The sequence below is a fragment of the Dermacentor andersoni genome, chromosome 3, assembly GCF_023375885.2.
Source record: "Dermacentor andersoni chromosome 3, qqDerAnde1_hic_scaffold, whole genome shotgun sequence".
Classification (NCBI taxonomy): domain Eukaryota; kingdom Metazoa; phylum Arthropoda; class Arachnida; order Ixodida; family Ixodidae; genus Dermacentor; species Dermacentor andersoni.
This window is the reverse complement of record NC_092816.1, coordinates 94,786,624-94,803,458: the sequence shown is the minus strand read 5'-3', so window position 1 is coordinate 94,803,458 and position 16,835 is coordinate 94,786,624. Positions and strand designations below refer to the sequence as shown.

Here is a 16,835-nt window from a genome sequence, read left to right as displayed (position 1 = left end):
AAGTAGTGCCGTCGTGGAAGTCTCAATTCGTGCACTTTGCAGTGCAATTTCTTTTTAGCTCGCAGTGCTTTCTATAGAATAAATACCTTATATATTACACCTACAACTTGTCAATATAATGTTATGCCAAATCGCATATTATTTGTGCAGCTTTTTGCTGCTAGTAGTACACGACATACTATGTTTTGGTTGTGAAAGCAAGTAATGCACTGTAACTGCTGGTCACAGAAATGTGTCACTGTGCTCGTCCAGTGGTAAATAAATATGTTTGGATCTCTGACACACTATATATAGTGGCGAATGTGAGCAGTTGAGTCTCTTGCCTTTGTAGCATTGACTGCTATGTACGAAATGAAAAAAGTTAGTTTTCTCAATATTTTTCCAAGTTTCTGCATTTGTTGCTTTATATTGATACATGCATATTGCATGTTTCTTGTGGCTGATGCACGCAGGCGCCTCGACGAAGACAACGAATGCTCTCTGGCTCTTGAGCTGTCGGCTGAACTGGCTAGCGCTGCGTTATCCTTTGTAAATACACTTTGTAAATAGTCTTCACTTCTTATTCCTTCGTTCGCGCAACAATATTATTGTCAGTTGACTAAGAATAAAGCATTCCAGCTTCCCTCATTCATCTTGCACTAGGAGTATAGCTAATTATGTGGACACAAATTAAATCATACCTTAGGAAACATGCAATGAGGGCACTCATGCCGGGGACTCACATTTGCATGTACTAAGTATTTTAAAAAAATGTTTTTAATTATTATTATTATTATTTATTTTTTGTTGTTGGCAGCTTCTTTAGGAGATCGGGCAAGCACAGAGATCAAAAAGTGCCTCAAGAAGACCAAGCACATGTTGGAAAGGCTTGACTCTGCGGCCGGCCTGGACGAACCCGTGGCAACAGCTTTCAAGGTGCTGCTGCTGTACCTCACCATCTTGACTGCACTGGGAATCTCTGATGACCCCTCATCTCTGCAGGTGAGGGACCACTTTTTGCAATATGAGTTTTTTTCTGGGAATCTCATTTATGATAAAAACAGCTTTTCATGTGTGGCAAAAATTACAGGCGCAGGAACAAGTTGGTGTTTTATATAACCATATTATACTCTCATGCTATACTGATTATTCTGATTATGATGATTATACTGATTATGCTATACGGATTAGTTCTTGTTAACAGGGTTACCATACTTACTTGAATCTAACGCGCAGTTTTCTTCCGATATAATGGGTCTAACAATTGCGTGCACATTAGAATAGAGTACGACCCTGAATCGGCGTTACCATATCACCATCGGCATTTCAAAATGGCCGCCTCATACGTGCTTCCAGCCTAGCTGCCGTAGCTTTCTCCATGTGCTGTAGTATGTGTGCTTAGGCAGTGCCTCCTTTGGCTTAGGTTAGTGCACTGTCCGTCTTCCCGTTTTCTCCATTTGCTTTATCAGCATGGAAGTGTTGACTGCAATGACATGCCGAGTTCATCACGTTGCCGCAATTAGAAGGAAAGCGATCACGTGATTGGAGACGGACTGAAATCGGGCCATATCACGGGTGTTTGGAGTTTCCGAAACTTGCATGTGGGACTGGTGCAAACAGGAGAGACATTCTACACCGGTGGCTGCTAGGTACGGCGCGGCTGCGTTGCCTCTATCTTGAAAGCGATCTGCAGCGGAGACAAGAGTCTACATATCTAAGTGCACCGCGCTGTGTTCTCTTTGCTTAGTCCACGTCGAAGCGAGAGGCCGCACAAAGGTCAATTCCCTCGCTCCTGCTACCGCACTTCCTCATTACAGCTTTTAAAGAGTTTCCGTGGTCATTGAGTGAGACATATTCATGCTTGTGTGCGGATGACACCATGCTTGTTAATTTGGTTAGTAAGCGAATGTTTAAAAGGTTATACGGCTCGTAAAACTACTGTCCTTACTTTTCGTGTAGCTGTCTACTGATTTGCTATCATAATGAATGCTTCGCCTTTCGCGCGAAACTGTGACTTTTTTTATTTATGGCAACTTTAGTGCACTGGGAGTAAATTATAGTTTTTTTTTCCAAATGACAGAAAGTTGTATTTCTGTATGAGAGAATGAGGTGTGCGGTACTGTAAAGGACTTTTCTTTCTTTAGGTCACGGCAAACGGGTGCATGTTAAAATCGAGGGCGTCTTTCTCCCCCCCCCCTTTTTTTTTTTTCGTCACAAAAGACAGGTGCGCGTTACAGTCGAGGGCGCGTTAGAATCGAATAAATACGATATGTTAGCACGTAACTTAAGATAGAGGTCCTGGAAGCAAGGGGTCACTAGATCACACATACTAAAGCAAGGTGTACAACACGTTGGCTTCTGCACAACATAGACGAATGAGTTTAAGGCGACGAAGTTCACACATTGCTTTTTCGTTGTCTTTATGTCTCCATCTGCCTTGTGCTACTAAACGCTTTACGTGCTGTCTGCTTCTTGTGTTTATGAAAGTGCCTGATGCTTTAGCACCACTATTGCCACCACTATGGAGGCACCTGAAGCTGTCACCACCACTAACACCACTACCACTGCACTAACTAGGAGCACGGTGTAGAGGAAGACATCAATACGAGGCTCGAATTCGGCTTTCTGACTGGTCTCTCGCTTCCTCTTTTCAGGAGGTGTGCAGCTCTGCCCGAGATCTGCTGAGCGAAACATCTGAGGCAGAGGAAGGCGCGGAGGAAGGGCACAAGGCCAAATGGGTACAGCTTGTCGTGGACCTGGCACTTAGCATGCTGTCCATGCAGAGCCTGCACGTGCGTGCCATCGCCACAGCTGCATTTGCACTCCTTCACAACCAGCTGTCCGACGAGTCACTGGCCCTGCTGCTTGATGTGAGTTTGTGTGCTGGCAGTGCAATGTAGCACAATCACTTGCTTGACATCACCTTTCTTGTCTTGCGCAACCCATTAGTGATGACGTTAGGAAGGCCTAAAGTTGTTTGTATAAATTAGAGCAGATATGGACGGTTGCTGCATACTAATTCATATGTGCGAACCTCGTTATGAGCCATTGGCATCTGTCAGAAAGCGTTACCTTAGGACTGTAGCCAGCCTTGTTGATCAACTCACAAGGATTGTTTTTATTGCATAATGGTCGACTGGAAATAAGACTTTTGAGAACCTCAACTCCTAGATAGTGCGTAACTTGCGTCAACATCTCGTGCTGCCGCTGATTGTAGTGGTTTGAATCTTGGCCACCACCTCATGCTGATGGCGCAGATTTCAAAAATGCACATGCACTTAGATATAGGTGAATGCTGAGGAACCCCAGGTGGCCAAATTTATGCAGAGTCCTCCATTACGGCGTCTCTCACAGTCCAAGTGCTATGAGAGAATGGCAGCAAACCAGACCCCATTGGAAATTTTAGTTATACAGTACACACTCTGGCAGTTGTTAAGTGCCGCCATTTTACCATAAGAATTTTTCATATTGGTTCATTATTAGAGGAGACAGTAGGAGAAACTGAAATGTTTTGTTCCGTGCTGCCAGGAGGCAAGCTTCGCTGCCAATGTAGACACCCTGCCCTTCGTTTCGACTAGCATCTACTAACATTTCATCCTTGCCTGCTCCAATGCTGGAGCTGAGGGGCTGCGACACATTACGTGATGAGCTCTGTCTCTCACTTTTTTTTTTTTTCCTCTGCTCCCTCCCCCCCAACTCACACACACTTTTTTTTTTTTTTTGCTGCATAGTGCACTTTCATCGGCTGTCTTGAGAGGAAAGGCGCACAGGCTTTTCTTTGAAATTTAAGCAGTTTTCGTGCTGCATAGTGGTTTTATGCGTTGCAGACATGATTGTCAGTGTGTGATCTATGCGCCGCGCTTGTCTGTTTGCAATGCTCAAGCTTAGTGACGGGCCCTTTAAACCCAGTTAATAAATCAGCTCTTGGCCTTACTTCTGTCATCATTCTTTCCTCTTCTCATTTCCACTCCAGCCCATGCCAAGCATCAGACCGGAGCTTTATTCATTGGGCTGATCTCCTAGCTTTCTTTGAAATAAAATTTCTCTCTCTTGGGAAAGTCATTTAAAGCAGTGTGAGAAACTTTGTTTGAGAGATTTTTGCTTCAGCAAAAATCAGCAATTGTGAGAAAAGCTTCTGTAGTAGAGTAGCTCAGGCCACGTCAGCTTTCAACATGGTGGTTGTTCTAAAAATTGGGATAGTTCACGTTGATTATGTGGTGGGTGAGGAGGGTTAGAATTTGAAGCATACTCTTTCATTGGGTCTCCAATTGAAAGACTAAGTTGAACATTTGAACAGTTTGTATTTAACAGACATAAATAAATGGAAACTGACACAACATTGTTTGTAATATTGATGGTCCACTGCCTTCTACAAGTTCATGAACAGTATCAGTACAGTTGTTTCAAGCGTGATTTGTAACAAGTTGTCCGGTGTGTACATGGGAAAATTACTAGGGATGTGCAAATATTCGAAAATTTTGAATATTTCATGTCGCGCCTTCGTGCAACGTGTCGCGTGCCTGTCACAGCATTTCAAATAAGGGCAATGGCGGATCTGCTAACCGCAGTGCACGCCCGAGCGAGAATACATGTCGTCTAATTTTGTGACAATTTCATGCTGCTGGTGTAATTTCGCCTGTGAAATGTGCTCTGCCACTGCACGCTAAAGCTGTGCGGAAAAGCCTGCTCATTACTAGCAAGATGCACATTTTTTTTTTTTTTCGTTTTTTTTTAATGTGCCTTTGTAGTACAGATCTCGCAGGTAACGGGTGTTCTGCGATGGGCATCACCACGATGCCTGCACACATCGCAGTGTACAAAAGGCCCTATTCCAACCGAGTATGAATGCATTTCACATGCTTACTTAGACTTATAGTGAAAACTTCTCTTCACATGCAATGGAAGATGCCTTTCCTCTTCTTCCTGTAGTATATAATGTAGCGAACCTCGCATTATTTTGGTGGTTGTGCTATGTTCTTGCAAATGCAGTACTTTGACAACAGTGAGTCGGTCAGATGTCCCGCACTGAAGGAAAGCAACAGAAGGAGCTTGCTGCACAAGCTGGGCTGCAGAAGACCTGCTTGCATGTGGCACAAAACATAGGAAAATGGAAAGACAATATTCTTGGCAGTTATTTTATAAGCAACACCCATAACAAGCAGTAGAGTGCAACTTTGTTTCTGTTAGGTGTGAGCGCAGCTCTTTCCTTGCTCATTATGGTCGCTTTTGTAGCCCCAATTCCCACATCCTGAGCTTATTGCTTGACAGCAAACGTGATGAGTGACAGCTGGCACAGGGTCAAATGCCTCCGCATTTATGGGCCTTTGATTTGATGTTGTATAATAAGGCAGAGGTTGGTGAGAACACACAGCTAGTGGGAATTACTCCAATTCAAAAAGGTCCAATTTTTTGCCATTCACAATGTAATTGCAATGTTCCAACATGTTAAAATAACCAAACTTGCTAATAAATGCATGTGTGTATCAGTATTTGATATTCTGCTCAATATTTGAAGCTGAGTTTTGTATTCGATCTATATTTAAAAATATTGATATTCGCCCATCCCTAAAAATTACAAATGCTGGAATGATCAGTGTACATGTAAATTTTGTTGTGCAGCAAATTTATGGCACATGATTCTGTTCATTGTTTCTATGCAGGTCTTTTCTCCGAAAAAAAGTGGTGATGAGAAGCAAGAAGAAGACAGTGATGCTGATGGTGAAATGGATGATGGTGGTTGGTGGCTACATTATTTCTTTTAGGCAAAGCGTTCTTTGCGAACTACTCCATCATTTGACAACTCATTGTCGTTCTCATTGTGAAGTGTCTCAGCGAGTAGAAGCTGTCGTACCTCTAGCCACAAGAACAGATTTTGTTGTGATGCTTTGTGCGCTTCCACCAATGAGAGTGGAGAGTTCAGTCACAAAGCTTGTTTCCCTGCAACACCACCTGATGGTGTTGCCCTCTGTGCATCACGGATGGCTAGTGACAAACATGCCATGCGGTTCCAGCTGGCAGTGACTCTGGCGCTATACCAAGCTTGCTATCTTTGCACAGTGCCAGGAATGCTTTCAGCTGTATACTTCAATGTATATTATTCAAAGACATGTAACATCTTGCGAAGATTGTACATAGCATCACTGGAAATGATCACTCGAGCACGTAGCCTCTGAATAAAACTGACATTTTCTCCACGAGGCATGCCATGACTGTTATGAGCAGGTGACAGAATGTGTCCGTCACGAAGAATCAGTGCATGTTTCTTATTGTGACTTGTCGTTTTGCCTTGTTGGCTAATGAAAGCTTTGGTCGTACCGATTTCCATAGTGCATGGGATCTGCTATTTTTGTCCTGGAGGTGTGCTCTGATCTGTTCTTGGACTAGTGCTCTTCCAGTTTAGCCTACTGGTTGCAGATGCAAAGAGTGCAATTTGAAAAAAGGGTACAGTTCTTGAACAGGGTAAATTTGTGTGTAATAGGAGCAACTGTTGTCGAATATAGCTTTGCCGCATTGGACAACTTAATGTAATTCCCTTGCTATGGTCTGCTTGTTCATTTTAATGTAATAAATAGCTTGAGTTGGCAGCATTGCATGTATACTGTGTTATGAAGTGCAGGATCTTTGTGTAGGAAACTTCTTCACCATGTTGGCATTTAATTTTGAAGCTGTTGTTTCCAGAATCAACCTAGTACCAGCTGTTGTAAGCATCAAGAACAGATGTTTGACAGTGTGTTAAAAACTGACATTGCTCGTTGCAGAGAATGGTGCTTAAAGGGGAAGTTTAAAATGATGTTTTGCGTTAACTGTTTTAAAAATTTTTTCATTGCAACCTGCAAGCCACGTTACATGGTGACATATGCTCAGGATCACTTTTCTTTTTTCAGGTGCTGAAGATGGTGAGTCCGAGAGTGAAGAAAGTGATGAAGACAGTTATTTGGAGGATGAAGAGAACTGTAATTCAGATGAGGAACTGAGGTCAAGGCTAAGGGCAGCATTGGGAAATGCAGCTGCTGATGAGGAAGATTCAGTATGTTCCTTGTGCTTTATTGCTTTACAGTAAGAGCTTGTTAATTCACAACTCGTTAATTCGAAATTTTGGATAATTCGAACTAGTCGCTGCAGTCCGTCCAACAATGTATTGAAAGCAATATGTAATGCATCCCGCTAATTCACACTGAAATCCGCTCCACCTCTGATAATTTGGATTTCGTGTCATAGTGGATGGGACGAATGCTAGTGCATGGGAGTAGGTTAGCGACACATAGCGTGAGCGCACGTGCGCGCACTCTACGTCAGACTGTTTATGCGCCTTAACCGATCGATTTTTTTTTTCTCTGACTTTCATTAGTTCAAAGTTTGTATAATTTGAATTTTCGTAGCATCCCCGTGGAATTCGAATGAACAAGCTTTTACGGTATTGCTCAAGTTTAGACCATTGTGCCTGTAGGCCTCACTGCAGTGCACTGCTGTCCCGGTGTCAAGGTGCAGGGACGGATATGAAGAGTCTGATATGTCTTATTGCTTACAGTTATCACTGTGCTGTAGGATTTCAAGCACGAACCCATTCCGTCGTGCATTGAATATATAGGAACTGTTGGTATTCTGGGTGTGCATTTGAAATTTGCGTTGCTCTGCAAAACTTCTTTCTTCATTGTTTAAAATTTTTGTTTCTTTAATGAGTGACGTAAAGGAGTAGCGCTTCATATGCATTTTACTGCACTTCTTTCAGAGTGCTGAGGAGGTTGTGCCAACGGACGAGCAGATGTTTGAGCTGGACGGGGCCATTGCGGAAGCATTCCGAGGTAGACTACGGCCTGCCAACAAAGAGAAAAGCAAGGAACGGACAGTCGGGATTCATTTCCAGACCAGGTAGGCAGACATTCTTCACCTGGTGTTTCTTTGCGCCGAATGGCGGTACTCATTAAAAGCACTGGCTTGCAAATTTGGCGTGAATCGGAGGAGTGCACCTCGAGCATTTTTCAGTTGGAGAGAATGTAGAGGTGCATCAGGTCAGGCTGTTTGCTGCTAGGCATTCAGTGCTTCCCGACTCGTACACTTGCAGGGATATAGTACAGCAGACCCTAATATGTTTTTCTTGGGGCTGTGTATGTGTGTGTGTGTGCATGTGTATATGCACATGCATGCTTGCGCTCTCTCTCTTTCTCTCGGTAGCTGGGAAATGTGTGAAGCAAGCATGGGATTAAACCCAAACACTATTCCACTAGAACAACTTTATCACTTCTATTTCTGGCCATGGAGAATACACTTGTACACACACAAAAAAGCTATTAAATTTTATTTCAGTTATAAATTAATTAGTATCTTGGCTAACTAATTGGTAATTGGTTTGCTGAGCTACCCACAACTGAAGGTAACTTTCACTCTAGCATGTCAGAAAAGCTGTGTGCATGAAGTTTCCTTTGCTTAAGTAAATATTATGGAGGTATAAAACTTGGCATACAAAAAATAATACATTGGGCTTTGTAGGGTTAAATATTAAACAGCCAGGATCTCTACCTAAAAACGATTTCAAAGTTCAAAGAAATTCCTGATTCCCGATAGCAGTTTTGAATGTATTCCTCACCTCAGACATGACTACACCTTTCCTATTTGTGTAAGATTTAATTGTGGCAGCCTGAATGTCTCTTAAGTACATGGTGCGGGGCATACACTTGAGATTTCATTAACATTTTCTTGCTTACGTGAGAAGGTACATTTCACATTTTTGTGATTCTGCATTAAATTCGCACTGTATTATGCAACAACCCAATAACATGCCAATGTCATAATGTGTGGGGTCTGCATGCATATACTACCCAAGAACACATATGGATGGGGAATGTATAAGCAGAGTTCTACCTTAACAGAAAACTTGCAGGTTTGTCTGTGTACTTAAGTGCGCACTGCTGGTGGTTAGATTTAACTAGAAACAATGTACTGGTGCTGCTCAAGGCTGTGGTAGTTAGTGCATGTGGAACACAACCACAGTGCCACATGAAATATAACCTTGCAAGCACACAGGTTGCAAATAAACCTTCTGCTACAATGACGTGGGTACTTCCAATGTTGAGGCCCCTGCAAGCAATTTGCAAGGTGAATTGGGCAAGATGAAATCCAAAAATTAATCAAATGTAACTACCAAAAAAGCCAACAGTCACCAAAGCTGCGGAGGGCATGGTGGAATTCAGGTGTTTGGTTCATGAAGAAGCTGTGATTTCTGTTTATGAGCAGAAAGTTGGTTCGGGCCGGGTCATAATACATCATTTGGATTATTAACGATTTTTAATGCCAAACACTGCGAATTTGTACACACAGGTACAGTGAGAACAGAAAGACCAGATGGAATTGAAACCAATCCCATGAAGCAGGAGCGAATTTGCAGTGGCGAATTCTGCCCGCACCAGCTGCTATCTAGAAAATCAAATTCTTTCTTGGATAAAGAGAATAATGATGGAAAACTCACACACTCATAATCATCACTCAGCATTGCTGCTGCTTCGACGATTGCTGCCTCGCAAACGGCACTTGGAACTCCTGTCTCAAACAACTGGTCGTCTCCGGTGCCGAGATCTCATAGTGGCCCTCCCAGTTTTGTGTCACCTATACTTCGTTTCATACATAGCAGGTAATACTAACCCCTGTATTCAGAAATGCACTTCAACTTTAAGCCTATGCTTGACTTGATATAAATGACACCTGGTGCGAGCGGGCCCAAGACGCTCATTGCATTTGCTTTAGTGCGGTCATGACAGGCATCATTTAAATCAAGTCAAGCGTGGGCTTCAAGTTAAGATGCATTTATGAATACAGGGGTTAGACTTCTCTCACTGCTTGCATACATGACCAAAAAATAGTGCGTCAGCTATGGAAGAAAGATATAGATATGAGTCAAGTAATGCAATTTAAGATTAAATGGTATGCTTCTATGTATCGAAATATGATGTATTTATTACATCGGACACTTCATAGATATGAACCTCTTTACCACAAAACGAGCGGTTTTACATGTTTGTGTGACCAGCGACAGCAGCGCATCACTGGCTCTCGCGATGAAGACGTATTGCACTATTTACTGGAAGCACAAAGGTGCATGGATAATACAACATTTGACATGAACTTGCTTCCGCAAGTTGTTGTAACACATGCAGTTACAACTACAACCTTTTTCATGAAGCGAATGCTTGCATTTTGACTTACACAGCAGTTTGTATCCTACCGGGAAGTGCACTGTGGGGCAACTTACAAGTGTGGGCTAAATGGTGCTTCATTGACTCAGTGTAGCACACTAATTGAACAGAGGACAGGAGGGTGAACAAGGGCAAATGCTTTTGTGTTCATCACATGTTGTTTGTTCGCTTTGTGCATTGCACTAAGTTAATGCCATGATGTGCCTTAGAGCAAGCATCTGTACTAATGCAGCCAGCGAATTTACAGAATAACTGTGTGTCCCTGTGAGCAGCTGTCGTAGCAACTGTGCTTTGACCTTTCAGTGGAGCTGTCTGTGCAGTTATGATGGTGTACGCAGGTGCCTGAACCTCCTGAATGGCTACATCAAGAGTGGTGTGGCTCCCCTGCATCACCTTGTGAGGATAGCAGGAACCCTGGTGAAGGCATCGTCCTCGAGTGCACTGAGAGGCAGCCATGAAACCCTCAGCGTCATCTCTGACACTTTGCACATAATTAGTGGCACGCGAAAGGTGAAACAGAGGCTCACCCTTTCTTCACCCTGTCCTTATTCTTAAATATATATATATATATATATATATATATATATATATATATATATATATATATATATATATAAAATTAACAATTAGTGTTTACCCACCGTGGTAGCTCAGTGGCAATGTTCTTGTGCTGCTTGGCACATGTTTATAGTTCAGGTTTCTGGTTACGGCGGCCACATTCTAGTGGGGGGCAAAATTCAAGCCCGCCCATGTACCGTACTTTGGGTGCACATTGAAGAACCCCAAATGGTAAAGATTAATGCGGAGCTGTTCAGTGTAGCATCTCTCATAACCCTTTAGGGCTTTAAACCTGACGATTTAATTTTATTTAGCATATTACCGGCATCTACTGCTTCCTAAGATGTCCTTCCTGTTATGGTCTCCGATTGGACTGCCAGTATTCGTAAATAACTTGGTACATTTAATCTAGTACTTGGGTGGGTGTGCACAATATCGTGGGCCATGAATGAGCTCAATTTGTTGGTGCAGTTGCGATTGGCATATCTATTGAAGGAGACCTTTCTTAAAACCTCGACTGCTGTGTAGCATGACCAAATACAAGGTGCACGTGGGTACAATTTGGGTATGATGGTGATCCACCAGTGGCTCATGGCTTGCCTATATGTTTTTTGTGCTGATGGCTGTGACCATATCGAGCAAAATTTTATATAGCTTCTGTTACTCTTACGCATATGCCATATATATAGCTGCTGCAACGCATGACAGGTCACTTGTATGCTTCCTCCCACCTTGTAAAAATGCCTGCCATGGCCCACTAATGGCTTATGATGTAGCGAATGTCTTAAACATCATTTGAATTGTTCGCTTTTCCCAGGGAGAAACATTGCTACCGAGACGTGCAAATAATATTGGAAGTAGGCTTCGTATTTCAAGCTCTTCAAGGCCAACTTGAACATAGACGGGCCCAAGTGTGTACACAAGCTTTTTATTTAAGGCAGTGTAAAGCAAAGGATAAAAATGTGCTTTGTGTACATATGTATTTACAGATAGTAAAACGTAGTCGAATTTTTCTGTAAAATGTATTTCAGTACTTAAAAAAAAAAAATTAAAAGCAGACCTCAACAACCATGTGAAGTAAGAATCGGCATAGGTTCTCATTTGGCTCCTTTTTTTGTATGTGCAGTTTGGCACCATTTTGGATGTCCGCAGTGATGTTGAGTCTCTCACGTCCACCGTGATGGAGCAAGTGACTCTGGGTAAGCAGCACAGCTGTTCATCATTTGCATGCCTCGTAGAGGCCCTCTTGACAAAAATGCCAAGTCTGCCTTTGTGCTGTTTGTTAGTGAATTATGCTATAGACAGTGGAAGCCATTGGCCATATTGTGTGCCGACTTTGCTCCAAATGTGAGGTGGGCAGGTCACTTGTCTCTGCTTCAGGATATACCGTATGTTATGCCGAATGTCTCCTTGCTTTCCCATTTAATCACCCTTTCTTTGTCCTTTTTATAGTGTCACATGTTGGGATGAAGAACGCATTGAGCGCCTTGTGTGCATTTCTGGTAAGTGTGAGAGATCAGTCAGTGAGAGAGACGTGCACGTTGTCACAATTGCGTGATGACAAAATTGACAGTGATGTACTAGGGGCATCATGGTGTAAGTTATGATAAATTTTTTTTGAGGCAGAGAACATTAGACAAAAAAAAGATGCTTTGTTATTAGATATCGTCTTCAAGGGCCAATTAATTGTTTTCATGGAAAGTTTAGTTTCACAACATGCTGCGCTTCTGGCAGAAGGGACATCCTGGTTTCAGTCACTGGAGGCAGATTAGCATGGAACCACAATACAAGACTTAGCTGTGCTACGAAAAATTCCTAAGAATAGTTAGTATCTGTAAAAACAGTCCACACATTGCTTTGTCTGGCAACATTAAAATTGTGTCTTTCTTTCAAATGTTGGTGCCTGAGTTAAAAATAATTTGGAACTTACTTTGTGGATGCTCTATTAAGTAATTGTGTAATAACATGCATCACATCATAACGCAGTGAACATAGTGTGCATGATGTTTTATGTGCACTGATTCTGCAAGCTTTTTCTTTCCTAACAGGTTCGCTGCCACAAAAAAATTTGCAGTGAATTGGTATGTACAAACACATTTCTTGCAACTTTGATGAATTAGGAATGGTTTGCACCACATCATATAACTTTACTATGGAACCTATAGATTGAATGTCAGTGTGCTACAGATAAAAATATGCAACAGTTTGAAAGTTGTTGGTTGAGCATGGCTACTACAAAGGTCGCAATTTCAGGAATGATTCTCTGAACCAAGTTGGAGCGTGAGCTTTTGGTGGCTTGTTTAAGTGGCACTGCAGAAAGCATAGTTGGCCCTTCTTAAGTTGGTGCATTTGGTTGATGACCAGGACTAATAGGGTCACTGGAAAAGGTGATTGTGGAGAAACCTTGACTTATGTGAGCACACAAGAACTACGCGGCTACTCCTGTGAAGCTACAAACATAGTTACTATCACTGATCGATCAAGAACCACAATGGCAAGTTTTTCCTTAAAGGGGGCATGCCTGCTTGCCGAATTGCTTTGTCTGCTGTCTCCTTCTTCTTTCTTATCCTTGCCCTGCTGGGGGAGACGTTTGTGCATCAGGCACGGGTGACAGGTCTGTGAAGGGATCAGTCACTTCATTCAGCCTTTCCTGGCATACTTCGACAACTCGGCAATGACGCGCACCTACACATAAAAAGATAAGGGAGTGGAGGATGTTGGCAAAAAGACACTTTGTGTACAAGGCCAGTGAAATTCTGCTCCTAATTCTCTTTTCAAATGAAACGTTTGTGCACTGGGCTATCTTCTTCACTCCCCACACTTGGACATCTTGGCTGATCGTGTGTGTGGTGAAGAAGAAGGGCTGCTGACTGCACTGTAACTACGGCATGCTCATTTTTACTGAACAGCTAGGGATCCTTGCCTTCCTGCCAGTTAAGTTTGTAAGAAGGGAACTATTTCTTGCAAGTGCAGCAGACTAAATAGCCAGGCACATCACATTTTTCTAGGAGGAGGAGCCTCTCCTGCATTTCTGACTTGCCACTGACTATAGTGAAGTTGCATTTTCTTTATTATTATTGGACACACGAATAAAACCACCAGTTGATAGTCAGTGCCCGTGTTGTCATCCTCTTGTACTCCTGTTGTCTGTGCTGTTTGTTCAGTATATTGATGTTCAACCAAATAGCCAAAACTAGCACTCTTGTTATTATGGGACTTCAATTGTGTGTCTGAAATGCTCATATAGTATTACATGCTTGTACGCTCTCCTAATGTCATGTCCAGTGAGCCCTTAAGTATAAGTAAATGAAAGAAAATGAAATATGCAAAACAATGTCTGTTGCATGTTGGAAAGCAGTCCTTTCTTTCTTATGCTGTGGCTGTCTGGAGCTTAGAGCTAACAACATGCTTTTTGCCCATCTGGGTGTTTGCATACTGGATAGCAAGCACTTATGCTTGGTTATGCTTACTGGCATCTGCAGGCAATTTTTTGGCAATTAAATGACTTTGTAGATTCCCACAGGTACAACATATTAGCCATGCATGGAATTGTACTTTATTGAAAGAAATAAATTTTCATGTCTTGTGATGCCTCTTTGTTACAATGAATTTGCTACATAACACAGTTTTGAAGAAATCACTTATTGAACAGCTATGACAGAATACTTAATTTACTTTCTAGGCTGTCAAGAAGGTCGACAAGCATTGGTACATGCCACTATACGTGAAGACGCTCGACTCCTACTTGGACGAAAAGTAAGCTGTTTGTTGCATAATCCGAGTTCTCTTAAAGGGACCCTTAAACGATTTTGAAGATTTTCTACTGACGTACTGAGTTGTTAGGGTAGGTCTTTCTCATCATTAAGTGACACATTTAAGCGCTCCACGTAAAGTGCGTTACTTATCATAAGGTTTTGAAAATGTGAATCTCTACCGATCGCAGTGACGCTGCTCCGCTGAGTTTTCAGCTGCCCCGTTACAATTTACGTAGTTTGCACAGTTGACATTAGTTGGGCGAGCTAGGGAGGGAGGTAGAGAGAGAGAGAGAGTGATTGGTTGACAGAGAAGAAGGGCTGCTGACTGCACTGTAACTACCTAGCTCGCTGCTGGCACCTGGACATTGGTCAGCAGTGTGGGGAATAAAAAGGGACGTAATAATGACAGAGGTATGAGGGAGAGACTCGTTAAAGCTGGCACACTCATTCTGACTAATGATGTCACCAGTACGCATGTTTACACCTTAACTGTGGTTGTAAGCATGAGGTGCGTTATCTTAGGTAGGTCAGGCGAGCTGTGTGGAGAAGCTCGCTTTCGGGTTCTCTATATTGTCTATTGGCCAACGGAATATATGACCCTTTTCAGTTTAGGACATGTTGCATTTGCCAGCTGACATAACCATTTTTTACATAGGATCTAGCAGCCAATTCAGAAGAGGCTGGCCTCCAGAGTTCTTTTGCAGTACTCAAAGCTCAATACTATGTACGAATGCTCTATATCATTGTACAACCACAATTTTCTTGGGTGTTTTTACATTGAACTTATTCAGCATATGGCAGAGTATCTGCACCCACCTTCGATACATTAGGGTTTGAATGTACTGCAGTGATTTTATGGTTGTACCATAGATACAGATTCCACTTTGATATTTCGCTAATAAATGGGACAGGATAAACCATGTACCTTAAAACAGTGTTGCTTATGACGTAACTATAGTTCTTTAAATGTTATTAGGCTCTTTCTTCATGCCAGCAAACAAAACGCCTCTTTCTATTGGCTGCATTGATACAAGATGTAATGCATTCTTTCTTCTTTTGCAGCTCTCACATCAGCCCACAGCTTTTTGTGAAGCTTATGGAGGCATTTCCTGTAAGTACCATTTACATTCCTACTTGTTGGCACTGGCGAGTATTTAAAGATGCAGCCCAGATAATAAAAAACAATGGCACTTTTAGTTTTCGGTAAAATTGGTGTGATGCAGAATTGTTTCTGTCAATTACTTTCAATTGAAGCAGTTTCTTCTTCTTTTTGTTTTCTTGTGGTCGTTCTGTGTCAATATTATTTTAGCTCACCAATTATTGTGTTAATTAATGGAAGTGCAACTAAATTTCTGTATTGTTCTTTTCTTCAGTAAGTGGTGAATTACTGTTCTGAGTAAAGGACTATAGGACTTGAGACCAGTGCTAAATGTTGCCATGTTTATCGCCTTAGGAACACTGTCATGACTTTATTGAGCACCTCGTGCCACGTGCAACGGACTGTGCGGAACGCAACTACAAGAGGCTGCACATTCTTGGACTCCTTGTTGCAGCTCTACGAATTGTGCAGGTAACCAGAAATATGACCTTGAAGATATTGTGTTTGAACAGCAAAATACAACTGTGCACATAACAAAAGGGGAGGTGTTCGATGTGGGAGAAAAATTATTATTATTAATTATCAGTAATGGTACATACAGTGATTATTATGTGAGCAAGCAATGTGTATTGCAGCCATATCTGCTACATTGACGTGCAAGATGCACCTGCTGAGGAAGCTGCCTTCATTCACCGAGGCCGTGTGACTGCTTTTCAGTACAGTGGATTGGATCTAAGGTCTTTAAACAAGGTTTCTTGCAGTATGTGGTTCAAGCTTTATGCCATTGCCCCCAGTGCTTCTTTCAGTCAGTCCAGTACATCCTGCCATCGAGAGGCTCAGATTTCTGCAAATCTTAGTCAAATGGTGGCTGAGCTCGCCGCATTATGAAGCGCTGAACTTGGCAAAAGAATTCAGCGTTAAGCTTGGAGCATGGTGCCGCTTACAAGTATGTGTGCCTTCTTGCACTGGTAGCAATTCTGTTAAAAAAGAAAAAGAGTGTGTGTTGGCAAGCGAGGAGAGGGGGGGAAGGGGCTTGTGTTATGTTCGTACAAATATGGTAGCTGCTTCAGCTGGTCATCAGTGCTGTATAACTCTATGAGTATGTTCTCTCGCTCTCTTGTTTCTCAAGGTGGATGCCAGCTCTAAAGAGAAGTTGACTCCAGCACTGGAAGCACTGAGTGAACTCTCAATAAAGGTAAGTTGTGCTTGATAGAGCAGCATTTGTGGCAATAGAGGCCAGGCCAGTACTTACGTGTA

General features: G+C 42.3%; 1 protein-coding gene across 1 annotated transcript in view; it reads left to right on the top strand.

Moving 5' to 3' along the window:
* Positions 1–16,835, top strand: part of LOC126542079 (myb-binding protein 1A-like) — a 63,420-nt gene that overhangs the window by 39,225 nt on the left and 7,360 nt on the right. The window contains exons 16-28 of the mRNA XM_050189083.3: positions 797–981; positions 2,634–2,849; positions 5,640–5,715; positions 6,864–7,006; positions 7,709–7,848; positions 10,505–10,676; positions 11,851–11,923; positions 12,177–12,226; positions 12,773–12,805; positions 14,407–14,480; positions 15,542–15,590; positions 15,933–16,049; positions 16,708–16,773. Coding sequence (XP_050045040.1) covers positions 797–981; positions 2,634–2,849; positions 5,640–5,715; positions 6,864–7,006; positions 7,709–7,848; positions 10,505–10,676; positions 11,851–11,923; positions 12,177–12,226; positions 12,773–12,805; positions 14,407–14,480; positions 15,542–15,590; positions 15,933–16,049; positions 16,708–16,773 — 1,394 coding nt within the window. The remainder of the gene's footprint in view (positions 1–796; positions 982–2,633; positions 2,850–5,639; positions 5,716–6,863; positions 7,007–7,708; positions 7,849–10,504; positions 10,677–11,850; positions 11,924–12,176; positions 12,227–12,772; positions 12,806–14,406; positions 14,481–15,541; positions 15,591–15,932; positions 16,050–16,707; positions 16,774–16,835) is intronic.